The sequence below is a fragment of the Varanus komodoensis genome, unplaced genomic scaffold (assembly GCF_004798865.1).
Source record: "Varanus komodoensis strain SLA01 unplaced genomic scaffold, ASM479886v1 scaffold51, whole genome shotgun sequence".
In the NCBI taxonomy this organism is placed as follows: Eukaryota; Metazoa; Chordata; class Lepidosauria; order Squamata; family Varanidae; genus Varanus; species Varanus komodoensis.
The window spans coordinates 2,442,236-2,460,479 of record NW_025336100.1 but is presented as its reverse complement, the minus strand read 5'-3'; the positions used below and the strand labels follow the sequence as shown (position 1 = coordinate 2,460,479).

Sequence of the window (18,244 nt, the reverse complement as noted above, 5' to 3'; positions counted from 1 at the left end):
CTGTAGGTTAGGCAACCCCTATGCAATTTATGAAAGAACCATCCTGAGTTCCTGACCAGTGACCTTCTCTTATAGGAAGGAAGTTTCTCTTGGCTCCATCCTGAGACCAGGATGGTCACCAACATAAATCAGGGAGGAGGGCAATCCTCAGAATCCCCTTCATGCAATATTTGCCACTAGAACTTTGATGCACTGTGTTGTTTCTTTTCAGGATGATTTTATAAAATTATTCAAAGTGGTTCTTGCTATTCTTCACTCTAATTCTAGAAGAACTTGTATTACTAGTCAAACATCTTTAAGAAATCTTTAGGATTGGATTGCAGCAGCATTTAAATTAATTGTATTTTCTGATACCACTTTAAAAGCTATGCTGCAGCACTTGTAAATGTTTGTTTGTTTACCATTTTGTTTACAGATGGTGAACTGAATGTTTTGGATGATATCTTGACTGATGCACCTGATCATGATGATGAACTGTACAACCCCGATAGTGAACAAGATAAAAATGAGAAAAAGGGTATGGTACTTCACTAGTTGGGTATCTCTCAAAAGAACTGGGAAGCCAGATGATAAAAGTAGGCACAATACCATTCACATAATTAACAATTGTGTGCATAGCATTATGTCTGTTTGACCCTTTCAGAGGAGTTTTGCCAGTACTTGTTTGTGCCTTACACAAACTTTTGTTCAATTTCTTTACAGCTGTTCTTTGCTCTATATTGCAAATTCCTTTTGAATTATTCTCTCCCATTTCTTCTGATTTTTTCAAAGGCAACTTTGCTTAAATTGCATATATACCCCAATGTGTGCACATCCCACCCCCTGAACAGCTCTCTGGAATATAATTTTTCATATCTGCAACCTTTTAAAAGCTGACCCTGTAGCTGCTACCTCCTCCTCTTTGGGGCCAAGAGCTTCCAATACCAGGAGGGTGTCACAGGTCTCTTTCCCTGAGGATCACAAGGCAAAATAGGCAATAGGACTAGAGTCACTGGAGGCAGGAGGTTCATGCAGGAATAATTGACAGGAGGCTTGCCCAGACCTCCTGGGACTGTCGCAGGCACCTGATATAACCCCATATTGGCCAGTTGATGAAACAGCAGGCTGATCCCAAAAGGAAAAAGAAGGCCTCCAGCAGCTCTGTTCCAGCATTGTCCCCCCTTTGTGGTGGCCAAGAAAGTGCAGTACTGCCTTTTGTACTGTAGCTCAGATGACTGTTGAGGAGGTCAATGTGGCAGCAGACAACCATCCTGACAGCTCTCCAGCTTCACCAGGGTGAAAAACCAGAAACTGTGAGCCCCCCTCCCCCTTCCTCAAACTGCAGCTGTAACAGCAACAGCAGTTTCCCCAGTAATTTCTCCAAGTGCCATCTCAGCTACAACTGAATCAGCTCCACAGTTGCACCACCATAACACAATAATTATTTAGTAAAGTAATTGCTATTGCTGGTGCTCATCTGTCTTTTGCCAGCATGTAATAAGGAGTCTTTAGATGTGAAAATGTATAGGATGCTTCAATACTTTTCTTTTGTGAAATAAGGGGAAAAGAAGTCTGGAAACCTGTTCCAGCTTATTTCTAAATTATACTTTGGTCATATTTGGGCATCATTTTTTCATCCTTAAATAGCAAAAAATATTAGAATTCCCCATGAGGCAGCTGAGTGTTTATCATTGGCAAAATTCCTGAGGATCAAAGTGGCTTCATGTGCATTGTTTTGTACTAAATGTTAAAACTTTTTAAAAGTAAAAATTCAAGTTATTTTCTGAAGATAATTTCAGTAAACTTCTGTTAACATTGTTACATAATTTTAAATTGTTTCCACATTTCTTTTTAAATTTAAGGATCCAAAAGAAAAAGTGAGAGGATGGAAACAGCTGAGAGTAAAAAACAGAAACCCTCTGTGCATTCATCAAGGCAGATACTACCTAAACCTCTAAGTTCATCACTTAGCAACAACAAGAGAATAATGAACACAAAAGGAAAACCAGTATTAGAATACAAGACTGAGGAATATCAGAGGTCTGATAGGAACAAACGACCAGAATGTGACAGAAAGTTGCGTATGACAAGCAGCAGCTTGAGAGACCCCTATAAAGGGCAATCTGAAAAGGCATGTGTGAGGAAAAGGGATGTGGACAGAAGGGCAAAGTCTTCTACTCCAGATGCTTCTGGGGTAAGTAGTAGCTGTTGAATCTACTCATACTTTCTTTTACAGAGGCTTCATTGTATTCCATTCCCCTAAGAGAGGTTAGGCTGATAGGAACATGTGGCAGGGCTTAGGCTGGATAAAAAGGTAGTTTATAAATATTCTTTCACAATTATGATGAATGCCACCTTTCTTTTAAAGCCAGTACATTTAAGTTCTTGGTACTGATACGCTATTCTTCTTTAAACAGAGACTAAGACATGAAGTGGACAGAAGACCAAGCAGGTCTAGTCACTCTTCAAAAGAAGAGGTGAATTCTGAGGAATATGATTCAGATCATGAAACAGGTAGTAGTGGGTCCTCTGATGCAGGAAACACTGAGAATGAGGAAGAGGAGGAAGAAGAGGAGGGAATGGAGGAAGAGGAAGAAGAAGAAGAGGAAGATGATGATGGAGAAGAAGATGAAGAAGTAGAAGAAGATGGAGAGGAAGATGAAGATGATTATGATCAGGATGAAAGAGATCAGAAGGAAGGAAATGATTATGATACACGAAGTGAAGCTAGTGATTCTGGTTCTGAATCTGCATCCTTTACTGATGGATCAGTCCGATCTGGTTCAGGCTCAGACATATCGGGTAGAGAACAAATACTTTTTTCCTGTTCTATAATTATCAATATTCAGCCCTTTCTGAATTGAACTATTGGCTTTGATGTGATGGACAATTGACAGAAGACCCTCATTACTATGGACAACAAACCATGACCCACACTCGTTGTATTAATCCAGCATGCACTAGTTATGAGAGTGTAAAACAAGCCCCCAGTTCTCCATAAAATGGACAAGGGATTGTGCAAATGTTGTTTAACCTTTGTAACAAATCGTGCTCACTGGGTTTGTAAAGTGTGACAACCCCCAAGCAGGAATTGCATATTCTAAATGGTAGCTGCACATTTATTTGATTGATTGATTGATTGATTGATATGCCACCTCACTAGCCATAGGCTCTCTGGGCAGCTTACATCATATTAAAATCAATAGACGGCATAAAATAGTACAAAACACAACAAATACATGTATAAACAACAGTACACAGTTACAATTGACCAATAACAGTAAAATCATAAGTAAGCTATCGGAAATGAAACCAAGATAAACAAAATAGAAAAAAATATAATAATAAATATAAACTCCAAAGATAAGCCAAAAACCATTAAAATTTAGTTATATCACTAAGATTTTAACAAACATATTGGCAGCAGCACATAACAACATAAAAGATTGAAAATCAAGAATTTACCTATTAAAATAACTGTAGAACAAGTATATCTTTAGTTGGCACCTAAAGGACAAAAGGGTAGGCACCAACCAAAACTCCAATGGAATTGCGTTCCAAGGCTGGGGTGCTATACTTTAAAAAGCTGTCCTCCTTGCAAACTCCCTGCTCACTTCATTAAATGGATGAATGCTGAGGAGGGCTTTAGATGAAGACCACAGTGACCAGGTTGGTATATACAGCACTTGTAGCCCTTGCCTGGAAGTCTGCATCACTGATATAGGAACTTTCAAGGTGAATTTATTATACCCATTTTTTGAATACAACTTGCAATCTATGTTGGGCAGAAGAGGCAGTGTATATACTTGAAAGGATGTCCTCCAGAAGAGACCAGGATCTCTTTTCAGTCATCCTAGAGTACAGGTCATAGAATGATGGGCTTAAGTTAGAGGAAGTCAGATTCCAGTTGGATATCAGAAAAAAAAATCCTGACTGTTAGAGAGGTTTAGCAATGGAACCAATTTCTTAGGGAGGTTGTACACTCTCCCACACTGAAGGCATTCAAGAAGCATCCATCTGTCAGGGATGCTTTAACTTGCAATCCAGCACTGAGCAGGCAGTAAGTCTCAATGGCCTTATAGGCCCAACTCTATTCTTCTATAATTCCATAAAGAAATATTTACTGAGTTTTCATTCCTGCAGTCTGTGCCCTTTTTTTTTGGGGGGGGGGGGCGTTATGCAACCTCTAGTTGATTGCTTCTTGTTGTCCAAACCTGGACATTAATCTTGGGTTTATCAACTATAGGATAGATTGCATATGTGGTATGGCAAATCATGGGTATATGAATTAATGTTTTATGTGTTGAATTCTGCTGAGGCAGCAGAAGTAGGATTATGCTAATCCAGTATTTTTTACTTTGTGAGGTTCGTACTGCTCTTGAAATTTCCCTGAATTTTAAGAGTAGCCTTCCATGTGACAGAATGTTGATGTTCAAAGTAAAAAAAAACTGCATTGAGCTTCTTGGATCCTAACCAAAGAAGGGACAAATGAGATGGTAATTTTAAACCTTGTTAGAGCCAAATATGAATTTACCTGTTGCACACTGTATTGACCTTGCAGCCATTTCTGATGTAGTTTTTGGTATAATCCTTAAAATTACTGCTATCGTTTGTTTTGGTGGTCTTAGATGAGAAAAAGAAGGCAAGGAAAAGAGCTAGAGGCATCTCTCCAATTGTTTTTGATAGAAGTGGAAGCTCTGCATCAGAGTCATATGCAGGTATTCTGTTGCTTATTTTACTGACATGTGTAGCAAAAACTCTTGAATAGCAATATCCAGAGTAAATATGGGCCAAAGAAATCTACTGGACTGAATGGACAGAATTGTTATTTGGCATGTTCTGTGAACAATTTGGGCAAGTAGGTGTTCTTGTTATGTTAGTGCTATCTTGTTGCTTAAATGGAATTTTCTCTTTATTAAACTTGGAAGATGATGATTCCTTGACTAGTTTTCTGAGTAGAAAACTGGTCCGATAAAACAAACAAAAATGAAATGATCCAAAAATCCAAAACAAACCCTCTTGCACATTAAGCAGTGTTCTTTTTCTGTGTGTGGGTGCCCATCAGGAGGAATAATTTGTCATGAATGGAATAGTATGTGAAAAGACTGTAGAATTTGTATCGTATTTCTATTAAGGCTCAATCTGAACAAATGTACTTTGGCTAAACACAGGTTCAGAAAAGAAGCATGAGAAATTATCATCTTCCGTTCGTGCTGTCCAAAAAGGTATAATTTAAATTTGAATTTTTGTAATGCATGTTTCCATTGCAAGTTATCTTGGTAGTCTTTGTTAACTTACATCAAATGCGGTAATGTTCCAGTGTATAATGAAAATAATTCTAGTGAGCTAATGGTATTGTAATATTATTTTACTTTTGTTTATTTATTTCATTTCTCTACTGCCCATAACCAAAACTCTCTGGGGCTATTTACAACAATCTCAATCTTATCTCAGTCTTGAATTACCTATTGCATGCATTTCTAAATGACAAGAAATACTTTGTTGCTGAATTGGCAATCAAAGAAACAATGAAATGGTGTTGGGTGGAAAAATAAATTAAGATAATAGCAAAACAAATAATCAGCCAAGAAACAAACCAGTTGGAACATTACTAATGTTGCTTTGGCTTTTACTGAAATTGCTAAATTTGCTTTCAAAAGCTTGGCATTGTGCATGCTATGACACAAATTTCCAAGTTATATGACAGTGATGGATATAAAGGATTTATATTTTGAGGATTTAAATTCCTCAAAATTGTCTGTGTAGTTTCCATTTATTAAAAGGGGCTTTAATTGGCATGAACATCACTAAAGCAAGGAATAGTTGTGCTATAACAGTAATTAGATGTTGTTTTATGTTTACTTGTGGAGAAAGGAAAATACCAATAAATCTTTCTTTCTTTTTTTTTTTTCTTCCAGACCAGACTAGCAAACTTAAATACATTCTCCAGGATGCAAGATTTTTTCTTATCAAAAGCAACAACCATGAAAATGTTTCACTTGCCAAAGCTAAGGTATACTGTATGCAACTTATCCAATCTTTTCACTGTGAAATTGAATATTTCTACAGAATATATTTCTTGTCTACAGAATATGGAATGGGATTAGTTGCTGTTCATTAATTATCAAGCATCTAATTGGCTCTCTGACCTAAACTCTATTACAAAGGAGCAGAATTATATTCATCTGAGCAACTTCATTTTTTGTTATTTACAGTCTGTCTTGTTCCCTTCACCCCAAACATCACATTCTGGCTTTAAATCATCTGTTTTTCCCATTGCTTTGGACTTAATGTATCAAGATTTGAGGAAAGATAGTTCCATAGACAATAGTATCTCTGCTCCTCCCCAAGTTTGGGTACATGAACTTAGACTGTCTAGCACCAATGAATGTTAGCTAATTTAATTGGTGGTAGCTCTTTAATGCCTTCAATAGATATGTTTTTGAGACTATTAGATTTTTGAACTGAAAATAGAAGGGATTGAACCTGGACATTTATACTTGTACGTTTTTTGCACCCCAAGTGCAAAGTGTTCCTGAGTCATGTACTACATTGTGTTTTGTAAATTATGTGTCTGTCCATGTCTGCAGGGTGTCTGGTCAACCCTCCCAGTCAATGAGAAAAAACTCAATGCAGCCTTCAGATCAGCAAGGAGTGTTATCTTAATATTTTCTGTGAGAGAAAGTGGAAAATTCCAAGGTAAAAATTAATATTTTTATTCAGAGTTAACTCAAACTTAATTGGTTATATTACCTCAATAATAGTTGAACTGTGACTTTTGTGGGTTTAACTTTCGTGGATTTGATTATTCACGAGTTTGCCATCAATAATTAAATGGGAATTTTTTTGAGAAGCTTTGTGGCCTACTGCCTACCAACTCCACAGACAGCTGCATGAGGAATGCTTCCTTTCCCAGCTGCCATTGTAGTCAGCATGGAATGCTGCATTGCCCCTCAGTGAAGAAGGGGCAGGCACTGGACTTGGGACCAGGCAAGCAGTAATGGGTGAGCCTGTACATTGTTTTGTCTTGCAGGATTTGCAAGACTTGCATCTGAATCACATCATGGCGGATCTCCTATACATTGGGTGCTGCCTGCGGGAATGAATGCAAAAATGCTGGGAGGCGTGTTTAAGATTGATTGGATATGCAGGTAAAATGAGTGGAAATTTGGAAATGGTGCTTTAAATTTGTAAAGTTCATAGAATGTCCTCAAAACAAGTTCTTTTTTATGATGCAGCTGGGTACAGATTTTTTAAAAACTGAGGTGAAGAGCCAGAGGGGCAGCTTTCTTTATAATGCTGTCACATTGGTGTGAATCATAACTAGGAAGGAAAAGGTAACCCCCATATACACTTGAGATTTAAACAAAAATTTGTCCCTTAGTGTACTATATCCCTGAAACCCAAGAGGGGTTGCTTTCCACACCAACTAACTTCAAGTTTGACCTTAAGCTACCTAGGTTTCGGCAAATGGGGCGGCATAGAAATTTTCTAAATAAATAAAAATAAATAAATTTTCTTACTTTAAAAAACTAAAAAGCAAGGGCAGAGGCAGTCCTAACAGGTGCAAGAGATTTAGCACTAATTATTTGCACTCAAGTCTAGTTTTAAATGGACTATTAATGTTTACATCAATGTTTATTAGATTTAGGAATGAAGGGGAATGTAATCACTAAATTGTCTATTTAAATGGCCTTCAAATTGATGCCCTTGTCCTGATGGAAGGAAACTCCACCCTGTTTCTGCCCTGTCATATGGAAACTCTTGGTCCCAAAGGAACTCTTTTCACTCTTGGCATCATTATTCCCACAGAATTTCTCTGTTATGTTATTTTTCTGCTTCCCTGGTCATTCATATATATGTTTGTATGTATGATATTCTCTCCCTCCCCCCCTCCCTCCCCCCCTCAAAGAGCTTAAGAGATTGTGAATTCTTGCCTCATTCTTGGACTTTTTTATGCACACATTCTTTGGGTCTTATGCTCCCTACTGGTTACAGAAGGGACTTTTTTGCTGGCTCTTCATGGATTTTGAAATAAGGGCTTGTATACACTTTTCTACAGTAGGAGGCTTCTGGTTTTGTGTGTTCCTCTGAATCTGAACTCTTCCTTTGCAACCCAGTAGGTGAGAAGCTAAATCTATGATCAGTGTAGAAGACCAGAACCAATATTTTAATTGAAACTAATTAACCTCGGCCTAAAATAATACCTTTATATGGAAAACAATATTAACTTGAACACAGACATAATGCCATTAGTATTTAGAGAACATAGACAGTTAGGGAAGGTTATAAAAAGCTTTAACACAACAATATGTGGTTTTAAAATAATATAAAAATAATATAGACATATCACCCACCAAATAAGCAAAGGTGCTTGAATAGTAATCATATCCCATATCTTACAGTGCATAACTTATCTATTATTTAATTATGCCATTATTATTAGATCATTCCAGTCATATCTACCAATCCAGTGCAGAAGATCACAGATTGTTCCATCTCCCTCAGAGCCAGTCATTTCTGTAAGGCTAAAATTCCAGTTGTCTCCAATTCAGGCAGCAAGGGAAGAATAAATGGAAGATATCCCAAAATATCCCAGAGAATAAGAAAAAGTAGTAAAATAAGCTACTGTGTGTATACAGAACATCTTTTTATATTCATCAGGGACAGCAGCAGATTCTCTCCATGCCATTTACATCAGTTATTTGCTTGTACCTCTTCAAGGCATATTAGGGGAAAGTATGAGCGGAACCTTGCTTTTCTATGATTTTTGCACAGGTCAATTTGATATATAACACACAATATTTAGCAAATTCTTCCAGATTTCCATTAATGTTATCTGTGAGCCTGTTGCTGTACCTGTTAGCCTATTAGTAGTTGAAATTAGTCTTCTTTGAGCCTTGCTCTCAGTCTTAAGGCCAAAATCTAACTTCAGCCAACTCTCCAGAGTCCGTAAAACTCAAAACAGTTTACATGGATTTTTCCATGGTGGGCATCCATCTTAATCCATCATGACTGTTCTAGCTTGTACAGTGGTCCATTGATCCTAAAAGGGTCAGACAACTCTGAGACCTTGTTCTTCAGACCAGCAGTAGAACATACCTGGAGCTGCTTGCCTGAGGAGGTTGAATGTGTACCTACATCTCCCAATCTGTAGTTATGTCACTGACAAACTTATGAATTACAAATGCTTGTCTTTCATTTTAGATGTTTAGAATACTGATGAGCAAGTTCCCTCAAGCTAGGTTTGGAATTGGACTTCATAAAGATCTGTTGGTCTGAATTAATACTTCAGAGCCAAATCTGGGCCTGTTTCATTCTCTGTTGTGCTTCTGATTGATGTCAAATGGAGGGTAGCAGGATCTGATCCTTCCTGAAACCCTTCCCAAGGCATCCCATGATTTTCCCTCTTTCTGTCTATCTCATATTAATACCCCCTTTCTCCCCATCCTCCCCCTTACCAGTTTCAAGAGCACTACTGATAAGTTTTCCTAATGCTACTGACATATAGTTTTGGAAAACAAAGCTTACCAGTGTTTTTTGCATTTGATAGAATTGTAGCAGGATACCAGAGATGAGGGAAAGGAGTGCAGAATAGCAAGGTCCTCCTTCTGTCCTCCAGAAAGGAGCCTCAGAGGGATTTGCATGGTGGAAGTGTGGGACAGAAGAACAAAGGGAAAGCTTAATTAAGGTCTTCTATATCTTGAATTGTAATTGAAGCTAAAGAGGAGTTTAGGAGATTGTAACGGTTCACGTTATTGTGTGTGTTACACATTCAGTTATCTTTTAAGCTATGCTTGGGTAATGAGACCCATCACTCATTAATTCACAATGCTTATTGTATATCTTTGTAAATTCTTAGTTATAATACCTAGAAAGCATTTTTGTATGAAATTAATTAAATACCCAATAAACACATAGAATGTATTACATGTTACTTATGCATTTAGGCGTGAATTACCATTCACAAAATCTGCTCACCTGACCAATCCTTGGAATGAACATAAGCCAGTAAAGATTGGACGTGATGGACAGGTTTGTCAATTGTCTTTAACTCCTCTTCAGTATGTTAAGGCCAATGGTTAAAAATGTTCTAAATGCATTTATTGGGATCTCATTTCATGCTGTCGTCCACATTTGAAAGGATATTCATAATTGCATCCAGGTTAACAGACCATAGGCTAATGGTAATGAATAACTTCTTGGTTAAAAGTTGCATGTCAACATCTCTTCTATTACAGCATCTCTTGGAAGTGCAGTTGGTCTCTTTAAAAAAGGAAGAAGAAATCATTATAGGCACCTTTGTGCCAATATATTGCCTTGAAATTAGGAGAGCTATAATTCTAATATTCTCAGCTCTGGTGAGATTGCTTTTGTGAAAGAGAAATAAGAATTCATTCTCCCACAAGTAATTAAGGTGTGAGGGGAAATAATAGGTGTGGTAAACAGTCAACAGCAAACCAGTAGTGTGTTGCTTCTCTGGACTAATGTAAGAGTTATTCCTGTTTCTTGAATTGCCCAGTAAGGTCCTATAAAAACAGTCCATGTGAACAACTGATTTCATTTCACAAATCATGGTTATTTACAGTTACTGCTTATACAAAAAAAACTTATAACATTATTTGCTGTGTTGCAAATAACATGTATGTTAGCTAGTAAGCTAAAACTATTTCTCTCTCAGTTATTAAATGTCCTAAGCTTAGTAAATGCAAATCTTACCTAAGCTACTGTTTATGTTGCCAGTGAGCTGCATATTCTGGGTTTCACATGGTAGTTAAGGTGTATGATACAGCTACTTGCTGAAAACCATGACTGTTTTTAGAAATTCTTATTTCTTATGAGCTGGACTGTTTCCTTAGTGTATCATGCAATCCTGTGGCTAGCAGAAACCATCTGGCCAGCCATTGGAAAAAGTCTCAGCTCTGATCTTGGAAACATGCACTAAGGTTGGAGCTGGGCTTCCAGGTTTGTGTTCCCTCTCCCTGCCCTCACAGCCAGCAGGGTTCTTTGCATGTCAGTTGCAGCCCTTGAGATACCAAGGCTGACCTTGGAGCTAGCTTGGGAGTGGGGAGCCAGGGAAGAGGGGAGTGAAGCTCTGCCAGGATATGATGCATTCTGAAGGCACTTTCATCTGTCCTCCTTATAAATAGGCAGAAAAGGCTTGGCCAGAATTGTCCACCTACATCATTTGCAGGCTGGAAAAACTGCGGAAGCAACTTTAATCTCTATGCTTCTTTGGTTCTTAACAGTATGCGCATAATCCTCCAAGTTCAGAGGGCCACTGAATGTTGCTCTTTATTTCTTAGAGTGAAAACATGTAATAAAATATTAACTTTCAATTTGGTTGGTTGAAAAATTTGGTTCTGGAGATTCTGGATGTTTTCCAATGATCTTGTGAAATCAATTCCAGGAAATTGAGCTTGAATGTGGAACCCAGCTTTGCCTTCTTTTCCCTCCTGATGAAAGTATTGACTTGTATCAAGTCATTCATAAAATGCGGCACAAGAGAAGAATGCACTCGCAGCCCCGGTCAAGAGGACGCCCATCCCGTCGAGAGCCACTCCGAGATGTGGGAAGGTTAGAAACGTTCTTTGGACTGATAATAAGCACATGTGTCAGAATAACGTGATGGAGGAATGTGATTCATCAAAAAGTTTTCCCTACAATCAAGAAGAGAGAAAATCCTCACATCAAGCTGCATGGACGGGTTTGTGGCTTCATTGAGGATTTCACCTCAGCCCCTCCCCCAGTTTGTCACTTTCAAGAGGAAAATGGGGACCTTTTGCTTATGCAGAAAATAAGTTCTTGTGAATCTAACTTAGACTAGATCTCTGTACAGATTATACAGATCTGTTAATGTAGGTAAGAGGATTTCTTATGGGCAGGTTAGGTGGAGGAAGAGCAAGTCTGTGTGTTCCAAAATGTGTTAATATCTTGTAAAAGCCTTTTCTTTCAGGTATATCTCTGGATAAGCCTTGTCAAATATGGGACTTTTATCAGGATCACTTATAATTTGCAGAAGATGACCACCTCATTTTGAGGATAAAATATTTATAATATTTTGCTGTCCAAGAAGAGCGTGTTTGGGACTGTTTCAAATTGTATCACCGTGCTGTGGTTAAGCCCTTTACCAAATATTCTCTTACATCTTGCTGAGCTTCTGGAAGCCGTAGCTTCTCTCCAAAGGGGGAGGAAGTGGCCCTTGGAGACCCGGCAACAAACCAAAAAGAATGGCTGTTGCTGTGTCTGTGTACCCAACCTTTCCAGATGCTGGCAGCACCTGTGGACTTTAAAGTGGTTTTAGAGGATCGCCATGGTTATTGATCACTGCTCTATGAACTTTCCAACATTCCCCAGAAAAGTGGGGGTGTATCTTGTTACAGAATTGGAGAAGTCTTTGCAAAGGACTGATATAAGCCCTTCTTTCCAACATGTTTCCCTGACCCCTGTGTAGCCACTTTGCTTTCTGATAAATCTAAAGCTTTTCTGCTAAAGACTGTGGTTTGGGCTGAAACCTTTTCAGTTAGTTTCCTGTTTGTGGAAACATCCTGTGGTAGGTACAGATATCCAACGAGTCCCCATATCCTTGCTCTTAAAAGGACACTGTAACCTGTAGGTAGGAGGAATCCTGGCAGCACCCCCTTTTCTTTGAGCATAAGAGGACTGAGCACCAAGATGGCTTTTGAAGTTAAGCCTAAGAGGTTTCCAGTGCAATAAAGTATTTACAAGTGAAGGTTTTGCAATGGACTGCAAACTATACATTATAAACCATCACACCTTCTCAAGCCTGCCAGGGCCTCCATATATGTATGTGGCTTTCAGCTTAAAGTCATTAGTTGGACTACTGTATGAACTGTTACTATCATATATTATACCGGTCGTAAGTGCACACTCAAACTACAAGAAAGCGGTATGTTTATTCTTTACACCAGCTCTTTCTAAATCTATTTTTCTATACATGCATTTGCTTTATTTGCTCAGAATTGTGATAATCTGTTTTTAAAATGGTAATATTGATTTTAATGGAAGTTGGGGATGAGAGAGAAATAATTGTCTCTGGTCTATATTGCCCTTTGTAGAAACTGGCAATTTTGGTGGTGTATTTGGAGGCAAGGGGCTGCTGATTATGATCAAAGAACATTCTTACAAGTGGCTTAAAAGTAACCTCTTCAAATTAACCACTTCAGAAAACAAATGCAAACATTTCAGCTAGTAACATAAATTGTATGTGTAATGTTAGGTCCAGTCCCAAGAATATAACATGTTAAAATATATTATAAAGCTGTTTTGCTCTGTGGCTAGGGGGTGGAACTGCATGTAAGAAATTTATAATAATTTTCATAATCCAAGTGTGATAAAATTTTATCTAAATGTTCTGAAGAAATTTGTAAGATTGTACAAATTATGTGGCTTCATTTTTATAGGGTAAACATTCAGTTTTGCAGTTGAATAGGTTGAAAATAGATTAAAGCAAGAATCAGGGTATATATATATACACACACACACATGAGTAAGCTTCAAAGAAGTCAGTTGAACTTCTAAATAAACAGACATAGGATTGGGTATATCAAATTCCATGTTAAGAATCCAAGGTGCTTCACACTCATAAAATGCCTGTTAAGGACATATGTGTTTATGCTGATACTGAACATTGTGTGGCAAATTTTGTGAAACTCAGCTAGACTTAAACACAGAAACAAAAATGATCCAAGAACATTGTTACGGGGCAGTTCTTGTTGCTCTTCAGAAGGTGTTTTTTGCTCCAATTTTTAATTATTGTCTAATTTATGTAGGCGTCGACCAGAAGATTATGATATTCATAACAGCAGAAAGAAACCAAGGATTGATTATCCCCCTGAGTTTCACCAAAGACCAGGTTAATATCTTATTTAAATATATTTGCACAAATGTACAGATTTGTGTGTTGACAAAATCTTGAATTCATGTGGAAATGTGAAGATTGAAACAAGTATTTAAGGACAACTCTTCAGGGCTCTGATCAAGGTAATTTTGAAATTAGGAATCTAACAAAATACACAAGGGTGTGATAGAATATGTCCTACTTGTTTTTTTCTGGTGAATTTAACACAAGGTGTGTTCAAAAATAGCATTAGGGTTCTGTTGATGCATAGGTAACATCAAGTTGTGTAGTTCAAATATGCAAACTATTCCATCAAGGAAACTCATGCATTTTGCAGTCCTTTCATTTTAATTTTATATGAAGCTTTTTAAAAAGTTACAAACCTATTCTTATGGGTGAATGGGCAATATGAACATTCTCTGACCAATTTCTACATATTTGAGTCTGCTATATCAGGGTATTTAAAAAAAATAAAAAGGGTTCACAAACTGCTGAAACCACCAGTGGAAACAGCAGAACTTTCATTCCTTTATGTATCTTCAACAAGGTAATAGCACACTCAAGGTAAAGGTGATAGTGACTTTGTGACAATGTTGCCATGTTATAGTGATTATGATACAGAATGCTCCTTGATTTTAAACAGGGTATTTAAAGGATCCCAGATATCAAGATGTAGACAGGTAAGAGGTGCTCAATATTATTCATCTTATGATCTCCTAACTAAGAAATTTGTATTTAAATTAACAAATCTTATTCCCAACAGACGATTTTCAGGAGTCCGGAGGGATGTCTTTTTAAATGGGGTAAGTTCATACCCTTTCATGTACTGTAGCTATAAATGCTTCAAAATGGCCTAGTTCTGACTTTCCTGTATATCCATGTGTTTGCTTTCAGTCCTACAATGATTATGTAAGGGAGTTCCACAACATGGGTCCACCTCCACCCTGGCAAGGAATGGTTTGTATTTTTCTTCACTGCTCTTCTGCTTTATTTACATTTCTGTACTGATCAGATTTCCTTCTCTGAGACTAGAGTTAAGATATTTTCCCACATACTGTGTGTTATTATCTAATCCAAATAAATTAGTCAAGACTCTCTCTGCTATTTAACAGTTTGCTTTTCTTCAGGGCTCATATATGCATGCCTGTACTATAGGGATGCTATATAAGGATTGGCTTTCCCCTCGGCATACTTAGAAGGAATGAAGGGGTGCCTGTGCACCATGTCTAACATCACATTCCTATAGCATTGTTTAGGCATCCATCTTTACATGAAAGTATAGTAGTGCTTGGAAAAAAGGAAGATCATCCTTTTGTGAGTTCTGATATGGTTGCTTTATCATTATTCTGTAAGATGTTAACTGTAAATAAATGTCTAAGCCCATTACAGAATATATCTAAACAGGTGCACTGAAAGGTGTTGGGACAGTATTTTGACCTCTGTTACAAGGCTCTGCAGTTCCGTTTTCTTTTTCAGCCATTCATCTCATTGACATCTTGGGCACATTGTGATAGAGATGTAAAATACCTGGAAATGTTGAAGACAGGGATGGGGAGAAAAAAATTAAGGGAAAATTGGGATGTAGCATCATTTTTCTTGCACTACTTTATGAAATATATTGTGTAGAACACAGAAGGTGCTGTTATACTGTTATAACAGCTAACAGTATGATCATGCAGTGCAAATCTATTCAGAAATGAGTCCCACTGAGTCTTAGGTACTGATTGCTAATTGAATGGGTATAGAATTTCAAGAATATGAGGAAATTGCTTCACGATGAGTAGCGCAAAGTCCTTGTCATCCCTTTGCAGGCTTAATATGCCTGGTAGACTATGAGATATCTCAAGTTTTGTATTCTGTAACATTTGAAAGTACAGCTCCAGCATCCTAAATCTTTGCCAAGTCCCAAGAGTGTTGCTTGATTGTTCATACACTAGATGAATGTAGCAGTGCTTTCTTCACAAGTGCATTTGTAAGATTTGCAGCAGCATGACTTAGTTATAACAGTAAAATTTTAAGGTGCTTTTCAAATATTTCTGTCTAAAAGTAAACTATATTCTTCTAAATTTCCCATTTTATGCTTCAAAACATGCATGCCTGATGTTTCTGTTTTTCCTTCCAGCTTGCTTTCACATTGCTGTTAGTACATTACTAAAGACACCATTGCTCTGCCAGTTCTGTGCAGATCCATCCTTCCACCCATTTTTTCCTCAATCATTTCTCAAAGCAAATGTATGCACATTTGTAACTTTCCTATATTTCCCTACTGCTTCTTTTATCACAGAAAATCCATTAAGGAGGAAAAGACAGAATAGTGCCCTAATGTCTTTTGTGTGGCAGCACTAAGAGCTGTCTGTCTGGAAGCACCCAAAATAACAAAACAGCATTCAGTGCTACAGCCTCTTCCTGACTCCAGTTGTGGGTATTCTTGGCACATTTGGGCAAGTTTTAATCATAAGACTAAACAACTTTCTGACATAGCATTCTGTGAAGCACCATGTTGATATTCTTTCTTAATGATAATGGCATGTAGATGTTAAATTCCTCTTCTGTGTTGATTCTGCTGTTTTAAGGATGGAAAATTATCAGAAAAACAATATTTCTTTTTAGCCTCCTTACCCAGGTATGGAACAGCCTCCCCATCATCCTTATTACCAGCACCATGCTCCTCCTCCACAAGCTCATCCTCCTTACTCAGGGCACCATCCCATACCACATGATGCACGATATAGGGATAAACGAGTGGTAAGTGAAACCTACAGGACTTTAAATTGTACTAAGTAAGGAAAACAGTCACCCCTGATGCTTGTTCTGATTAGACTCACAAAGTAGGTATTTCAAAACTGCTATATGTGCCTAAATAAAGAATAGAATGTGGAAATGATTAATCACTACAAGATTGAAAACTGAAACATCTATAGAAGACTTCATTAGTGCTGTTCTCCATGGTGTCTGTGTATCACACATATGCACCTGCATGGGGCCTGTTGTCAGGAAGATTTCTTAGCTAAACTTGTTTTGGCAGGAACCTTTCCCCTCCTGCCAAAACAATATATCTGGTGGTGGGGGAGTTCTTATGCACTTCCTCAGTGTTCTTATAACTGCCAATGTGGGTGCCTCAGGATTTTGCTCTGCTGGTAGCTATCACTTTTCCCTGATTCATTTTTCAATTTCATGCTAATTTTTCTACAATTCTTGTTCTCACTTCTTACCTGTTTTTACCGCAACCTCACCTTATCCAACCCCCCCACCCAAAACCCCCCTTTCTGTCATCTTTTTTTCACATCCCCTCTCATCTCCTGTCCACTTTTCCTAATAGCACTTTCCCAATAGACACCATTTTGGAAATGTATTGGTTGCAAGAACAGAGTACCCAACAGACAGGCATTCTCTGTGCCTCTTCTGCCTGGGAGAGAGGCACCTTGTGGAAACCTGTTCACAGTGCCAGGACCTCACTAAACAGGCCTGGAAGAACAAAACAGCCAGACTGCAAGATTAGTTGTGAGGCTGTGCTCTTCAGGGCACCAATCCATCCAGGCCTGTGACACGATACTGCCTGTGACGAGTTTCAGGATCACCACATTCACCAGCTGCAGGGGCTTTTCCAGCTTACTCCAGGAAAGTTGGCTGAGGCCCATAGAGCCAAGAAACTGGCCAAAAAGGCCAAGAAGATGGTGGAATTGGAGAAGGCCACGCACAAGAGGCCCTGGGCACATTATGCCCCCTCAACACTGAGGGTAATGCCTCCATATGCAGAGCTGACCCAACGAAGCCTGTGCTGATGATGGAACCAATTTTGGGGCCATCAGTCTTAGATCTGTGATTCACCATCGTATGCACCAGGCCAATCTCCTTCCAAGATTGCTCCTACTGTCATCGCAACTGAGACTGGTGGTGACTTAGCCTCACCACTCTGCTGCCTTCTCACTGATGCCATCCCAGTCTGCATCAGAAGGTTGGCTGCATCATTTCTCTCTCACCCCTCGCTGATTGGGATCCACTGGTCAACTCCAGATTGGATGGAGGGCGGACTAGACAGGGCCTAGGATTGACTGGCCACCAAGATATGAGGACTACCCAGACTATCATGGAGAGGGCACCAGCAACATCATTTTGCCTTCCGTCACCACTACATATGCCCTCATCTTGCAACCAAGGCTTAATTCACCCTCCTCAATCCCTGAAGGCTACATCTTGGACTCAGATTCACCCCAGTTCAACAACCTCCTCATTAGACATGGTCATCATGTTGCAGGAGCTGGGATCCCCCTCCGAAGCCATAGGATGCTCAGCATCAGGACTCAACAACATACTGAGAAGATCATGGATCCAGTCTTTGATACTATCCAGACAGAGGACACAGGACCAGTATCATTCCCCTTTCTCCTCACTCCAAAATTCCAT

The 18,244-nt window shown here is 38.5% G+C and overlaps 2 protein-coding genes across 8 annotated transcripts in view; one reads left to right on the top strand and one right to left on the bottom strand.

Annotated features, from left to right (window-relative positions):
• The window catches only part of LOC123031867 (protein P200-like), a 77,632-nt gene that overhangs the window by 6,514 nt on the left and 52,874 nt on the right, over window positions 1-18,244 (bottom strand). The window contains exons 6-7 of one of the 6 annotated variants that reach the window (XR_006416405.1): window positions 9,511-10,245; window positions 8,446-8,523 (exon numbers count right to left, since the gene is read on the bottom strand). Coding sequence is in view for 2 of the 6 variants with exons in the window: in XM_044447277.1 (XP_044303212.1) it covers window positions 15,313-15,367 (55 nt within the window). In the remaining 4 variants the exon portion in view is untranslated. Of the gene's footprint in view, window positions 1-3,283; window positions 3,833-8,260; window positions 10,246-15,150; window positions 15,368-18,244 lie in introns of those variants that run through there. The other 5 variants (XR_006416402.1, XR_006416404.1, XR_006416403.1 and 2 more) reach the window with 5 other exon arrangements.
• YTHDC1 (YTH domain containing 1) overlaps window positions 1-18,244 on the top strand; it is a 34,188-nt gene that overhangs the window by 10,398 nt on the left and 5,546 nt on the right. The window contains exons 2-16 of one of the 2 annotated variants that reach the window (XM_044447280.1): window positions 416-517; window positions 1,842-2,173; window positions 2,397-2,781; window positions 4,608-4,697; window positions 5,151-5,204; window positions 5,898-5,992; window positions 6,570-6,678; window positions 7,013-7,130; window positions 9,930-10,014; window positions 11,390-11,556; window positions 13,773-13,855; window positions 14,484-14,520; window positions 14,604-14,643; window positions 14,735-14,797; window positions 16,451-16,585. In XM_044447280.1, the coding sequence (XP_044303215.1) occupies window positions 416-517; window positions 1,842-2,173; window positions 2,397-2,781; window positions 4,608-4,697; window positions 5,151-5,204; window positions 5,898-5,992; window positions 6,570-6,678; window positions 7,013-7,130; window positions 9,930-10,014; window positions 11,390-11,556; window positions 13,773-13,855; window positions 14,484-14,520; window positions 14,604-14,643; window positions 14,735-14,797; window positions 16,451-16,585 (1,895 nt within the window). Of the gene's footprint in view, window positions 1-415; window positions 576-1,841; window positions 2,174-2,396; window positions 2,782-4,607; window positions 4,698-5,150; window positions 5,205-5,897; window positions 5,993-6,569; window positions 6,679-7,012; window positions 7,131-9,929; window positions 10,015-11,389; window positions 11,557-13,772; window positions 13,856-14,483; window positions 14,521-14,603; window positions 14,644-14,734; window positions 14,798-16,450; window positions 16,586-18,244 lie in introns of those variants that run through there. The other variant, XM_044447281.1, reaches the window with a different exon arrangement.